The sequence below is a fragment of the Lepisosteus oculatus genome, chromosome 6 (genome assembly GCF_040954835.1).
Source record: "Lepisosteus oculatus isolate fLepOcu1 chromosome 6, fLepOcu1.hap2, whole genome shotgun sequence".
Taxonomy (NCBI): Eukaryota; Metazoa; Chordata; class Actinopteri; order Semionotiformes; family Lepisosteidae; genus Lepisosteus; species Lepisosteus oculatus.
In genome coordinates this window covers 32391730-32406702 of record NC_090701.1, presented here as the reverse complement: position 1 = coordinate 32406702, position 14973 = coordinate 32391730, and the positions used below count along the sequence as shown (strand labels likewise).

At 32.8% G+C, this 14973-nt stretch overlaps 1 protein-coding gene across 2 annotated transcripts in view; it reads left to right on the top strand.

Moving 5' to 3' along the window:
• The window catches only part of pth1r (parathyroid hormone 1 receptor), a 140360-nt gene extending 127872 nt beyond the window's left edge, over positions 1-12488 (top strand). For both annotated transcript variants that reach the window (XM_015354107.2, XM_015354108.2), the window contains exons 8-13: positions 5533-5593; positions 6805-6871; positions 8227-8321; positions 9150-9291; positions 9405-9446; positions 9673-12488. In XM_015354107.2, the coding sequence (XP_015209593.1) occupies positions 5533-5593; positions 6805-6871; positions 8227-8321; positions 9150-9291; positions 9405-9446; positions 9673-10035 (770 nt within the window). In that variant the 3' untranslated portion in view covers positions 10036-12488. The remainder of the gene's footprint in view (positions 1-5532; positions 5594-6804; positions 6872-8226; positions 8322-9149; positions 9292-9404; positions 9447-9672) is intronic.
• Positions 12489-14973: the final 2485 nt, after the last annotated feature.

The window sequence follows — 14973 nt, the reverse complement described above, 5'->3', positions numbered from 1 at the left end:
TAAATAAGAAGATAAGAAATAATGGAAAAGAAGAATAAGAATAGCAAGAAAAGAACAAGATGAATTTTAGTTTCACATTCTTTGGATGTTTGGTTTTGCCCTGACACTCCTTTATCTTGACGCCCACATGAATTAAGTCTGGTTTCTCCACAGACTTCAGGAATTAATTTACACTGGGATCTCTAAAATAGTGTAGTGTCTGTTTAGGCTTCATAATTATGCAATTAAGAAGTGATGTTAACCAGAACGATTCACTAAATCACAGAATTTACAGTATTTATATTTTCTCTAATCATAAATACACAAATAATAATTCTGCTGTCTCTTGCTTACATCAGAGTAACAAAGGGGTTCACATTTCCAGTCAGGTGAAATTTTAATGAGGACAGCCTTTGATTGTTTCATGACTTACAATATCAATAGTACTATATTAGCTCTACAATGCATATCTATGATATCCTTTGGGTGACAAGACTGTCTATGCACCCAGTGTGTTTGATCTAGGGTGCAAAACAAAGGACATTTTGCTTTCTCTTTTGATTTTTTTTTTACTTAAAGATTTAAAAACTTAGCAGCAGTTACTATCTGGAAAATGCACTTTTAATGTTGCACTTTATCCTATATAAACTATAACCTGGGACAGTATCTGGGGTCCCAGGTAGTTTCAAAGGAAGCTTATGACTGTGTTTATTCTTACAGTATGTGTTCTTACAAGAATATAGTGTATATTGTTATCTTAAAATAACTCTAGACTGGGTAAGGGGTGTCTAGTTGCTACAGAATTTCACTTTTAGCGATTGACTGCAGCTTGGCTTCAAAGCCCTATATCAATCAAGTCCTGGGACCTCACTTGTTGCTCTTTATGTGGACTCATTCTTATGTGAGAACATTTTAGTATGACAATGCAGATCCTCATGCTGCAATAATGTGTAATAAAAATGGGTTTTGCTGTGGATGCACTGCTTGCCAGACTTAAATTGTGAAAATAGGTGTCTCTGTGTTCAGCAATCTAAAAAGGGATATTTTTCCTGGTACTCTACCTACAGTACATGATGGCTGCAATATGGGTCTCTCAGGGTAGCTCAAAAGATCTGGTATGTTGGTCTGTCTTCAGCGAAATAAAAATGCTGGTATTGTTTCAGTACTCTCCACATTCACTTTATATAGCACTATTGCAACCTGATCTGTCTTAATATCCTATATCTTTTATATAGAGGATCCTTTTGTTGGTATTCATCGAGGCTGTAATTTTTCAAATGTGTTTGATGATTAAAAATGAACAAAAACTGTTCTCACTAAAAGTGCCATTCATTGCATAAAATCAATGAGTATCCTTGACAGAATAATTACTATATACAGTACAGTATATTTCGTGCAGAATGAAAATCATTTATATCTTTAAAACCCATTCAGTTACTTTTTACTTTTTTAAATGTGTTTTTCAAGCAAACCAATTTATTAACTCAATATAATGATTGGAATGCAATAAAATAATTATTTAAGAAATTCTCAAATATAACCACACTATGTATACAGTATAAATAATATGTTCTAATATGTAATCTCTGGTTTAATATCTGGAAGAAGCCCATATTTAAAACATGCTACTGAAGCAACAAGTACTATAGTTTTATTTTATTTCATCTGTTTGAGCCAATGGATAAAAATGCCTACACCATTAACATTTCAATGGAGTGGGTATTAAATACAGCTGATGTTCCATTTTAGAGAGGATTATAAAGGAATTATTTTTATCTGGAAACATATTTATATTATAAATACACTTGTTATTTAGAACTGATAAGAATTTCAATGTTATGGATTTTTCTGATTAAACAAGATGGAAAGCTTTTACTATAAGTAAAACAACTAAATTAAATTATAAAACAATGAGGCACAACAGTTAAATGTTAACACATTAACAAAAAACAGATAAGAGAAAAGAAAAGAAAAGAAAATCAACCTTCTTGTTGAAAGTTCAAATTGTTGCACTTTTCAGGTCACACATTTTCTGTGTAATCTACACTGTAGGTGGTAGCATCTTAAAATCTTAGCACTTTACGGTCTGCCAAAAAATACTAATAATTCCACTACAAATGTAATTGAAAGCAGTTTTCTATCTGAATCTTAGTGAAGGTTCATTGTTTTCCAATGGAGCATCCTGTGCAGATTTAGTCATAGCATTTTTTCCCCCTCTGGAAACACTTGACTAAGGTGTAATTACAGTACATTTGCCCAACATGATTGAAAATACTTTGAAGTAAAGTGCCAAAGCTGTGTTATTATCTCTGTCATTCTACAGAAAAAGAAGCTGCTAAGAGCAGAGAACTTATAAATAAATAAAAAAATGCAATGTTAGCTTGTGTGTTGCACAGAGTATTATCTCAGTTGCATGCAGCTTTTTGATTTGAATGATTCTTATTTTCATTCTGACTTATAGAGACTGAGACAACAAACTAGAAAAAGGACACTTTTTGTAAAATATTAGCATTAATAATAACAATAATTTACAATTTAGTTGCTTGAAACTGTAAGGATTGGGTTTAAGTGATCACCATTGTTTCTTTGTTTCAAAGAGCCTAGTGTTACAAGATAAAGATATGCGTACAAATGCACATATTAGGACATAATACTATACATGAATCTAAGATAATTGCCTCAAGGTATTTTGAAAATCAGAAAGTTACATGAAACCTATTGCACCATACCTTTTTTTAACAAGCTAAAAAGTCTCTAAACAAGATACAGTACAAGCAGCACAAAGAAATACAATGCCTTGCTAAGGAAATCAGTTCTTGATCCACAAGAACACAAAAAGAGTGATTATTTGCTTTAAAGCAAAGATGGTATTTAATTAAACAATTCGAACTGAATTGTTATGTCTATTTCAAATTCTGGAGGTGTTTTATCCAAGGTTTCTCCTCTTCTAACTTCAAAATACTGTATGGTTTCCTTCTGTGTTTGCCTTGTGTCATGGATTGAGTTAAGGAACATTTTAATTTTTTAATGCAATATGAGAGAAACTGGTTATATGTGTCATTGTTCATCAATGTAATGTTAACAAATAAACATTTTAAATACAAAGCAACTTAACGGTTATAATATCAGGCTCAAAATGTATTATTATGAAAAAGAAGAGGCTCTCCTTCCCATTGATTATAATAAAAAGCAGCTGCATAATAAATGTAACATCTATCCAGTGAATGAAAGAGTGGGGACAATGAGCATGATATAATTCATTCCCTTGATTACATATTTGGCACCAAAACAAAATAAACAAGAGTGTTTTTGGCATGAGTGTTCATCTGCCTGTATCACAGAGAAAACATGCTGAGTACAAAAGACAAGTGTGTGATGTTCCATGATGGGAACAATGCATGAAAAAATCATTTTGAGTTCTTTCAGTCATGAAGACTAGGTTTAGTGAATAATACACAAGGCATCATTATTTCATTCAATACTCTCTATGGAACTAAAAGTTATAATAGAGGACATTACAATGAGGTCAGAGAAGCGTGAGATGTAGAAACATTAGTCATTTCTCATGTTGCTTCCTACTGAGAAAGAACTGGAATCTTATTGTTGAAGTGAAACCAGGGGCAATTATTGAATCTATTTGATCTATGACAGCATGTGTTGTCTGCTATTTATACAATGATGTTTGATGATATAATTAAGAGTATTTGTTTTTTTAAACCAGGTTTCTCTTACCATTTTCACATGAAAGATAACTTGTCATTGACATTTTTTGTCACCGTACTCTACATGTACACTAAATTATTTTAAATGTGTTAAATTCAAAAAGCACTATAGTCAATTCATGTTTTACATTTTTAAAATTGAACTATTTCATTATTTTTCTTTATGCCCTCCATGAATTTTTAAAAGGAATATACTGTACTGTAGGGGCTCAAAAGCAATGGAAACTAGAATTAATGGATGTAGGCCAGACGATAAATTTCAGTTTTCTTTGTCTCAAGGTTTGATTTTGTAAAACAACCAGCTTACCCTCAATATTTTACCTCAAAAAAAGTATTATCGCTGTTTTTGTATCTGTGTATCTGTGTTTTACAATTCATTATTTGGAGAGGTACAGTACAGTATATGCAGTAAGTACACATACTGTAGTTGTAAAGTGTACCATATGTGGCATTCAGATGCAGCCATTCAAAATGCATGATACAACCCTGTACCGTGCAAAATTATTCATAGTTCACTGCGTTGTACTGCAGTACGTGATTTGGCTGGCTAAAATGACAGGGGCACTTGTGGTGCATTTGTTGAAATGATTTAATCATTTAATCTCTTCACTGTGCATGTTTTAATCTGTTTAGAATTGAATATATATGTGGAATTTTACAACTAAAGGGAAATTTTAGTAGTTGAGCATAAAAAGAAGAGGAGCAAAATGCATCTGAAGGTCATAAACAATATTAATTTAGGAACATAAGCATATTATGTAAACTGTATATGGCTGGTATTGATAGTTTAAATAAAAAAATACACACCGGCATTCCACATTCTTCCTAAACATTTTAAGCATCAAAGTCTTTCAATCAGCTACATACTGTGGTTATTTTGGAAAAGTTTTTACGTGCTTCTTTTGACTATATTAAGTTTATACGGTATACTTCGTAAAAAGTTCTAATGTTTAACCATTTTTGCAAATACTTTCACTTGTTATCTCAATAAAAAAACAAATACTTTTTAGAATTTGATTAATACGGAATATATATGGAATCATGTATCTAAAGAATTTAATAACAATATAATTATATCCACATCTTTTTACTTTGTTGTATTGTCTTGCAAAAAATAATCTGAAATTCAAATTATGTAAAAATGTTAAAAAATGAGAGACTATCCAGCCTATTTAGCCTGTTAGCTGTTTGGTCCAAGGATTTTATGTTTTTTTTTTTTCTTAAAGGAAGCCAATGTATAGGATTTAAGAAGATGTGGAATATTCAATAAAGACCTACATGACAGAGTTTGAGTTTAAAAGCTAGTCTACTGTTAAATAATTGTTACAATAGTTTTCATTTTTTAGTTTATTTCACAAGTTATTTACCTTTAATATTTAAAATAGTTACCTTTAATATATAAAAACACATTTTTAAACTGGAGAACACTTCTATTAAAATACATTAAACACAAATTGCTATCATTAATATACTGTATATACAGTAGAAAAATAATGAGAACAATAGGTTTTCACTAAAAACACAAAACAGGAAGGAGAACATTATAAGGATTTCTTATTACTATTAGTTTGCTGTTCATTAACTTTATAATGTTTATTTTGTTTGCTTTTTACTGTTTCTATGTTTAAATGCTATTTGTTTTCATCAATATGTATAATTGATACTGTCAATCATGTACTATAAATAATTATTACAATTTGCTCTCAAATTACTGAGACTTATCACAGTATCAAATTTCTGACTTATGTGGTTAAATACAGATAATGATTATGCTAAGGATGGATGAAATTGAATGGTTTCTTAAAATTGATTGTTATGTTTTATGTTATAGGGGTCCCAGCTGTGTTTGTTACTGTGTGGGCTAGTGGAAGAGCTACTCTAGCAGACACAGAGTAAGTATTGTAACTATATGAAATACAACCTGATAGATTAATCAAAGTATAGCCTGAAGTGTTAATTTGCAGGAAATAAGAAATTTTGTCAGATGCATTTTGTCAGAGTTAAGTGTTAATAATATTGTTATCATTAATATTCCAGTTGGGTCATAACTATTACAAGGTGTTTTCTCTGAAATGAAGAAAATATGTGTGAAAAGCTTTCATGTTTCAGGTTTTGCATGCAAGACATGTATTTCTCTTTCTATTCAATATAGTTAATTAGGTAGCTTGATAATTAGGTAATTAGAAAGATTAGTGTTTTAGTTCTTTCTTCTTTCTTTTGATTGACGTGTACAAGAAATAATCAATTTAAACCGAAGATGGCCTTTTCTAAGTCTCTCTGTAATTCTTTCCGAGACTCCAGTCATTGTGGTCTTCATGGGTTACCTACTGTACCTGATTTTAAAATGTCTGTTTCCAGAGAAACTTAATTAGGGTAAAGAACATTCCATAAGCATGTTACCTATGTCACTCCACTATGCAGGAAATGTTACCATCACTATTAGCTGAATGGTTGCCTTTCATTTCTTGATCACATGTTTATTGACTTGCTTGTCTTATACGTTGATTAATGATTTTCTGCAATACACTGGAGATTGTCAAAGATCTTTTCAAGTATATCTGTAATGGCGAGGCTAAATGTACTGTGCTATCACATAAATAAGTAAGCATTATGGCATTTGTACAAAGATTTCCACAGCTCAGTAGTATTATTTTTATTTTTGGTCTCTGCTCTAAGTGACAAACATGCTGAAAGGCTGAATTTGGATCTTTCAGTGATTAGTAAACGGACATCTATGTCAACAGAACATACAGTATGTAATTAGCAGAGAATACAAATGATCTTTATACTGTATATATCTTCAGTTGTATTTTAAATTTAAATTAAAATAAAATTTCTCCATTTTTGATGTGAGAAATAAAAGTCTATTACTGTACATTGATGATACAGTACATAGAGTATAGGATATCAAAGCAATACAAAGACATACTGTATATCAAATTGTTGCAAGGTTTTATACACATTTACTCGACCTTTCAATCCAAAATTGAACTTAAAATGGAAATTTTACTTCCAAATTACATGTCGTTTCTCATTATTTTATCTGAAAGCATGAATGAAAACACAGTGTTGTTCAGATGATAATTTATACATCTTCCTGTAGGTGCTGGGATCTTAGTGCTGGCAACCTTAAATGGATAGCACAAGTGCCAATATTGGCAGCAATAGTGGTAAGTAAAAACTGATTTTATTTAAATCAACTGTTTTATAAAAGACACACTGTACATGTGAGCTATTTATTATGAACACAAATTACTACAATGTCAAATAATCTGTCAGGTGATTTTTATGATTGTATGACAGCAGGCTATCCATTTAATTTTTTGGTTTTCATGCAGAGCAGCGAGTTGGTACTGTATAGCAGTTAGTGCTGCTGCCTTAGAGCTGTCAGGCCCAGGGTTTGTTTCTGCTCTCTGGCTCCTACTGTGGAATTTGCATGTAGTCTGTGTTCAGATGGGTTTTCTCTCAGTGTTCCTGTTTACTCCCGCCTTGGAAGACATTCTGGCTAAGTTCTATTGGCCTTTATAAATTGTCCCTTTTTTTCTGGTCTTGCAATGGATTGGCGTCCTATCCAGGTAGAGATGGTCATTTTCTTTCAGACCTGCCTTTTGACATATGCTTCCGGGATAGGCTCCAGATTCCCTTTAGTCTCACACGGATAAGCAGCATTCTGGTAAAGGAAGGATGGATGGACCTTATGCATAAAATGTTCAACAGCAGCATACATGAAAAATTGTACAGACCTTTGTGGCAAAGTAAATATTGAATTAACAAACTTGGCAGGAAAGGTGGCAAAATGTTTGAATAAGAAAAAAAAAATCCCTGGGTTATTGCTTCAGCTCAAGCTTGTTTACATTGCTAATTTTCCGCCAGCAGCCTGAAGACAGGGCCATTCTAGAAATGAACAGATATTGTAAAGAAGCATAAATTGCATGCCTTAATTGATGTTTGATGTTTGCTTATGAGTACCACCTGAATATTCATACAAAAAAAACAGCAGTGGTGGCACATTGGCAAAGTGGCTACCATTTCTGCCTCGCAGGGCTGGAGCCTTGTGTTGAATTCCGAGGTGCTATCTACATGGAGTATGTATTTTCTCCAATGGGTTTTCCCCCAGCTGCTCCGGTTTCCCTCCACAATCCAATGATATACTGGTAGGGTAATTGGCTTCTGGGGAAACTGGCCCTGGTGTGAGTGTGATCTTGTCCGTGTTTGTGTTTGTACAGTATGTGCGCTATGATGGGGAGAATTCCACCTTGTGCCCATTTATTTTGGTCTCTGCTATAAGCGACAAACACATGTTGATAGACTAAATTTGGCCCAAAACAAACCAAGATGTGATGCTTATACAACTGAAGTTTGAATGACAGAAACAATAGTAGTGCGAGAAAAAAAATGACTGAGTGGATTTCTAAACATTTCGCTATGTCTATCTTATAAACTTTAAACATGAATTTCTACAAGGTCTTAGTTTTTATTAAGATATCATAAAGGTTCAGTAATATTATTTTGTTCTTATTTACAGGTAAATTTTTTGTTGTTTTTAAATATAATCAGAGTTTTAGCAACAAAATTAAGAGAAACAAATGCTGGAAGATGTGATACTAGACAACAATACAGGTAAGAAATACCTAATATACATTAGGAGCTGTTTTTATTAACCTAGTTGTAATACAGACTTATGTATAGTTCCATGGTTGATATACATATAAACTTATGAAATGGCAATATTTACATGGATGTTATTGTATTACACTAGTTAATAGGACAGTTTTATTATATCAATGTATTATGTAAATAGTTTCAAATTTCATGGTGAGACATTTCTCGCTGGACGATCAGAAGCTTTTAAAAAAATGTTACCCATGTAAGATGTTACAAAAACAATTTCTGTGAGTTATTAATTAAGTATGAGTAGATTGCCATTACAAATAAAGTTAATGTTCAGTTATAACAAATGTTATAAATACATGTACAATTGTAATATTCAATTCATTGACTTTTTGACTACCTCAGCATGGAATAATAAAATATCTTAGCTTTAATCATTACATTTCAAAATTGTGGATATGAAGCAAATCAGCAAAGCTGTAATTACAATTAAATTTCCCTTTGGTGAGAAAGAAAGAGCTCTACTTTCTTCCCAGCCAAAAGTAGGAGCTACAACAAAATCTCAAGAGGTGATTTTAGTCAAAGAGATGTCTGCAGCACATGAATCTTCTCTGCTCTCTTGGGGTGCTGTCCATTTGGGGTGTGGTCTCAGTAAGATGTTGTTGGAATGCAAAGTACTGTACCCCTGTTATGTTCAGTTGGGTTGCAGAACCATCCACCATGGGATTTTCTTCATCTGCCAAATACTAAGCTTTATAAATATAGATTTTAAATTCAGCAATGAATTTTATCCAACAACCTAACAGAAATGACAGAAATGTCCTTTTCCTTTGACAGAAAGCTGCTGAAGTCTACTCTGGTCCTCATGCCTCTGTTTGGTGTTCATTACATTGTCTTCATGGCCATGCCATATACTGAAGTTTCAGGAATTCCATGGCAGATACAGATGCACTATGAAATGCTTTTTAATTCATTCCAGGTATAGTAAATAATGTTAGAGACTCATACTTTGGAAAACAAATATTCTGTTAAGTAAGCCAATGAACTCTTCGAAGGTGTTATTTGATCTAATTTTGAGTAATTCTTTTCTAGGGGTTCTTTGTGGCAATTATCTATTGCTTCTGCAATGGTGAAGTGAGTATTTATTTTGTTGTTTGCTGCTAGTAAATATAGTAGTACTAGTATAATATTGTTCTAAAATGTTATTATAAACAGTAGATTTTAAAACATATCATATAAAAAAATAACACATCTGCTTTCTTACAAATATGATGTTTCATTGATATTGTTTTATTTATTTCTGTAGAAAGTATTTTCTGTATTCTTATTCAAAATGTTTTCCTGTGATTTTTTTTATTAGGTTCAGGCTGAGATAAAAAAGGCTTGGAGCAGAAGGACACTTGCCCTTGATTTTAAAAGAAAAGCTCGGAGTGGTAGTAACACATACAGCTATGGGCCCATGGTTTCACACACCAGTATCACAAATGTGACAGCAAGAGGCTCTTTGGCACTACACCTCACTACCCGTTTGGGACCTGCTTCAATCAATGGGCATCGCAACCTGCCAGGTTATGTAAAAAATGGCTCTGTTTCAGAAAACTCAATTCCATCCTCAGGACAGGAAGTGCCCATCAAAGAAGAGGAGCAGGCAAATGGGTCCGGACTCGATGAAGGAGAAAAGCCCACAATAGTTGTGGAGGAGGAAAGAGAAACAGTGATGTGACACTCAGCATTACTTCAAAACTTACTGCTGGTTTTTCCACCAGGAGAAAGAACTGGATTGTTTAAAATCCTGTCTGGAGTTGTCTGCCTGTGTGATAGACTTGGTATTCAGAGTTAATGAGTTTGCAGCTAAATTCCTACTTCAGTCTCCTTTTAAAAATCTTCAGGCATCTTCAGTGAAGCTTCAGAAGTTTTTCATTCTGCTGTGGAACTTTCGTCTCCAGGGCTGCTTCAATCAGTGAAAGAGAGCCTGTAAATGTATAACAAAGATTTTGAGCCAGATAATTTCAGCGAGATTTCAGTGAATGTGGCTGTATAGCAGCCAGTATCACATAGCCACTTATCTTTATCATTTGCTTTGTTAGATTGAAAAGCCTTGTTTTGTGATAGTGGCTCTTTTGCAGTGTTTTTGCAACGCATAGCATTCAGCAGATGTATATTTAGTAATTACATATTGTGGAACAACCAGGAGTGGCTGAGAGTAGATAAAGGAATTTTCTTTTATTCTATTATCATGCATTTGTGGATTACTTTTAATTGTTGATGTGTCTTTGAACTTAAAATCTATAATGACACCAAAGTGGTTCTGTGCTGAATTGACGTTATACAGATACTTCAAGCTGCAATTATTGTTGCTCTCTTGTTGAGCTGGGTTGGATAAACTGTGAATGGATTCTGTTTTGCAGAGGGTATTGAAAGAATAAGATAACTTCTAATCAGATCTTTGGAAAACTGAAAGGTTAGACTTATTGGATCTGCATTGGGTTGAACTGTGACACTAGTGCAATATCTCAATGATAAGTCATGATTAACAAGAAGAAAATTAAACGACCATTATGGCCCAATACAATATAAATATAAGATGTTCATGAGACTTTAATTTTGTAAATATACGTTTATTTCAATGTCTATTCTGAAACTTGCTTATACTGTATTTATAGCCTAATGGGTTCAGTCATTGTTTATGATTTGTGCTTTAAGTATTCTAAAATACGATTCATTTGTTCACCTTGAATCCAGCCAGAAGGTTCCTTAGGTCTCAGATCTCAACAGAATGAAATATCTAATTGTGCTTATACATCCACATTTCATGTGATCTCTCTACAAAGAGGTATGACTGAAGGCGTATCTAATCCTCTTTGTAAGTATCCATTACAAGAAGATTGTCTTAAATCTGTATTCCATGGTTCATAAATTCCAGAGAGAACTGATTTCTGTAGCCTCCAACAGCATGCAATTGAATTGTTCTGTACTTGAAACACATTCACATGAAGCTGGCTGCTGATATATTGCTTGTGGCTGGATAGCAGGTAATGCTTAACGGCAACATTAAATGAGCATCACAACCCAAAAGAAATCAATTGCAACTTTTTTCAGTTTAAACTGTAGGAAAAAAGTAGGACATTTCTCAGTATTAAACCTTTGCATCACATAATCTCTCTGTTCCTACAATGACAATTAAAATGTGAACTAAAAATTCATGTTGACACAATATATTCCTAGTGGTTTACAGTATGTGATAATGAGAGTATTGGTAAAATCTCATATTAGCAGATTTACTGTTAATCTTAATTGATTTCAAGAATTTTAATTTGCTGTAATTTGCTGTAATGCTGGATTTACACTAGCGAAGATAGGAAGGCCCATGGAAAGCATTATCAAGGACAGTGAAACTAATAATATGCTGTAGTTATTTGTAATACAATTTTGCCATTACAATTGTTTCATACTGTATGTTGCATAGCTGTAAGCCAGTCAAGCATCCCATAAAACTCAGATTTATTAAAAAACTGGAGCTTTTGCTCTTGCTTCAAGAGAAAATTTAAACTCTGTCAATTAATGAATACAACAATTGACACAATTATATTTTAAAAACATCCCATGATTTGTTGTGGCAATAGAACCAAAATAATCTGTGAAAATGGGGAAAGCCACAAAGCTTTTATGCTGCTTTTCTTGTATATATGTTCAATCATTTGCTATTGAATGGAAGTCAAAATGTTTACATGAAATCCATCCAAATTTTAAGCAAAGAGATGATCAAATGTTTTTTGGGCCTATTTTCAAAGTATGTCCCATTAAAGAATTCTGAAACTACAATAGGACTGTTTAGACTGTTCTTTTTACTTAAAGTAAATACTAAGTACAGTACCACTTCCTGTAAGTCTATGCCATCAGGTCTTTGTGAAGATTCTACATAAAGTAAAAAATGTATTTTAATTAAAGCACAAAAAATTACATAAGAAACAAATCCCTGGATACACTTTATTTGATAAGACAAAATGTGACTGGGAGTACTTTGCCTTGTTTTCGCATCCTTCAATTATTGAGCCTTGAACCATGTCATTTCCATGATCCCCAAGTTTGAAGTGCATTATGAGTAGAATGCGTACTAAGAGAGAACTATTTTCTGCTCTTCAGGGAGGAGTATTCTGAAAGCGACATAAAAAATGGTTCATCTAAACATTAAATTATTTAAAAAAAAGTTTTTTCCTTCTGTTTTGTTTTGCAGAAAACAAATTATGTCTGTTTTGTTCAACAGCATATTACTCTATAAGAAGTATTTTAACATACTGTACTGTATGTATGTGAAACAGCCATGGATTGTGGTAGCAGCCTTAGGGTAGAGATCAGCGTGACTATGGCCCATTTCCGGAAGGGAAAGTTTTCAACTTACTTTCCCACCAAGTGAAAACAAGGCATTCTGGAACATCTCTATTGCAACTATTTCAACCCTTCACCTTTTCTGATGAAACACGTTATTTCAGTTCTCTTACATTGGGGCATCCTGTACACATCTATAAATAGTTTTTTTAATAATGCTTAATAGTTCACTTCTTTGGATTTTTCCAGTGATTTAGAAATGTAAATATCTCTATCTTTCATTTGTTCATTCATTGTTTTTTTTTACATGAGAAAAAACAGAACATCATCTTGTTTGTACCTTTTTATATAGCACATAAATAATCATCTCGTGCTGACATTCAGTTGTTTTGAAGGTTATACTGTACATTTTGGTGTTGTGTAATTTATTTATTTATTTTATACTGATTCTCAAGGAAATAATAAGGCAATAGAAATGTATATTTTGCACCATTACAAACTGAACAATTATCACAAATATCACATCATATATTTAAAATCAAATCAAAAGTAAAATGAATGCAAGTTAAAATGCATACTGTATTAAATTGTATCTGGGTGATTAATGAGGTTTTGATGAGAATGTTTATGAAAGGAACACTGCATTTTGGTTATCTCAAAACAGAAAGGAATTGACCTAAAAAATATCACATATTTGAACTGTTAAACCATAAGGACAAGATTGTGGGACCTCTTCCAATTGCACAGTTATTAAGTGGAACTGTCAAATTAAATAATCTCCTATTGAAAGCAGCAAATCCATCTATCTAATTATGCTGTGGGCTGTGATGTTTTATGTAATCACATTCCAAGAGTCGACATCACTATATTTCAAGCATTAAGCACAGATTTTAAATGGAACTGTAACTGTGCATTAAAGGTATATAAATCACTGACTAAGAGGGAATATTGTGTGAAGAGAAATGACCAGCACTCAATACATAAAATAGATATATCTAAGAATATGCAATAAACTGATGAACAGGATGCAAATACATTCTCCAAAAAATGATTTTAAAGATATCTGATATTCAACAGAGTTAGTATTTCTGCCCACCAAATCAATGTGTAAATTTATAAGTAGACTTATAATTGTAAACTTTCTGTAATGATTTCGACTGAGAATTTAGAACAAGTTGTAGTAGTTGTCTCATGAACATTTCAATTAAAAAATAATTAGTTAGGTACCTTTATATGATTATCTCTTTCATTATGACATATACTCAATGATATATTGAGTACTGTATATTATATTTTTTTAAGAACAGGCCATGTCTTCTCATTGCTGGGAACTGTCAGAGTCTGCCATATACTTTGTGAGCACAACAACTTCAGTGTCTTAAGCCTGTTTTGTTGTCAGATTTATAAATATGCATTTTAGCCCTGCACAGTACCTCTTTCATGTAATCATTTTCTCAGCCAAAGGGGTGAAGTTTTGAATAATATTTTAAAACCTCTCATTTAGACTCTTCACTGTTACTCTGTCTTTTTGTAACTTGTGAATAAACACCGAGCATTTAATGTTAGGTTTTGAGTACACTTACTGTATAAAAAGTCTGTACTTAGGCATAGTCCCTCATTAGGCCAGAGTTTATCTTGATTTGTGAGATGTTAAGCAGACTGAAAGGACAATGCTCTCCACTTGGGTTGGAGAATAGTCTGTCACAGGGTAATCCCAGCAGTGATTGTTTCAATTTTTGCAGTTTGGTGATCTGGAGGAATCAGGAAAAAAGAAACTATGTAAATATTTGTAATATTCATTTTTTCCATGGCTGTGCATGTAATTCCTTTTCAGTATATACAATGTGCTGTGCACTTGTAGATTTATGTAATTGTATCTCTCTCATATAGGTGCTTTTCAATTGTATATACAGTAGATCTTTCATGCACATTGGACTTATCTGTATTATTAAATAGAGAAGGATTCACTAGCTATACCCTACAATTGAAGATGATTGTTTTCATGTACCCAAAAGTGACAGATTAGACTAATGGGATCTGTACACACTTGTGTAGGTTGAGCAGATGTTGTGTAATATATCTGTTTTTGTACTATTTGATTTTGTCATGGTGACCTCTCAATGCTCTCAGTTTGCTGTCTCTACTGATACCTTTAGTGGGTACTGAACAACCATCTAGATATTCTTACTCTGTCTGATTCATTCAATGGTCATAATCTCTCAGGATTTGATATTAATTCTTCAAGTTCCCTTTTGGTTTTTCTTTTAAATTTTTCTTCTGTGTCCTCTGGTGCAAATGCCTCCACAATGAGAAGAGGACCTCCTTTGGGAGCCTG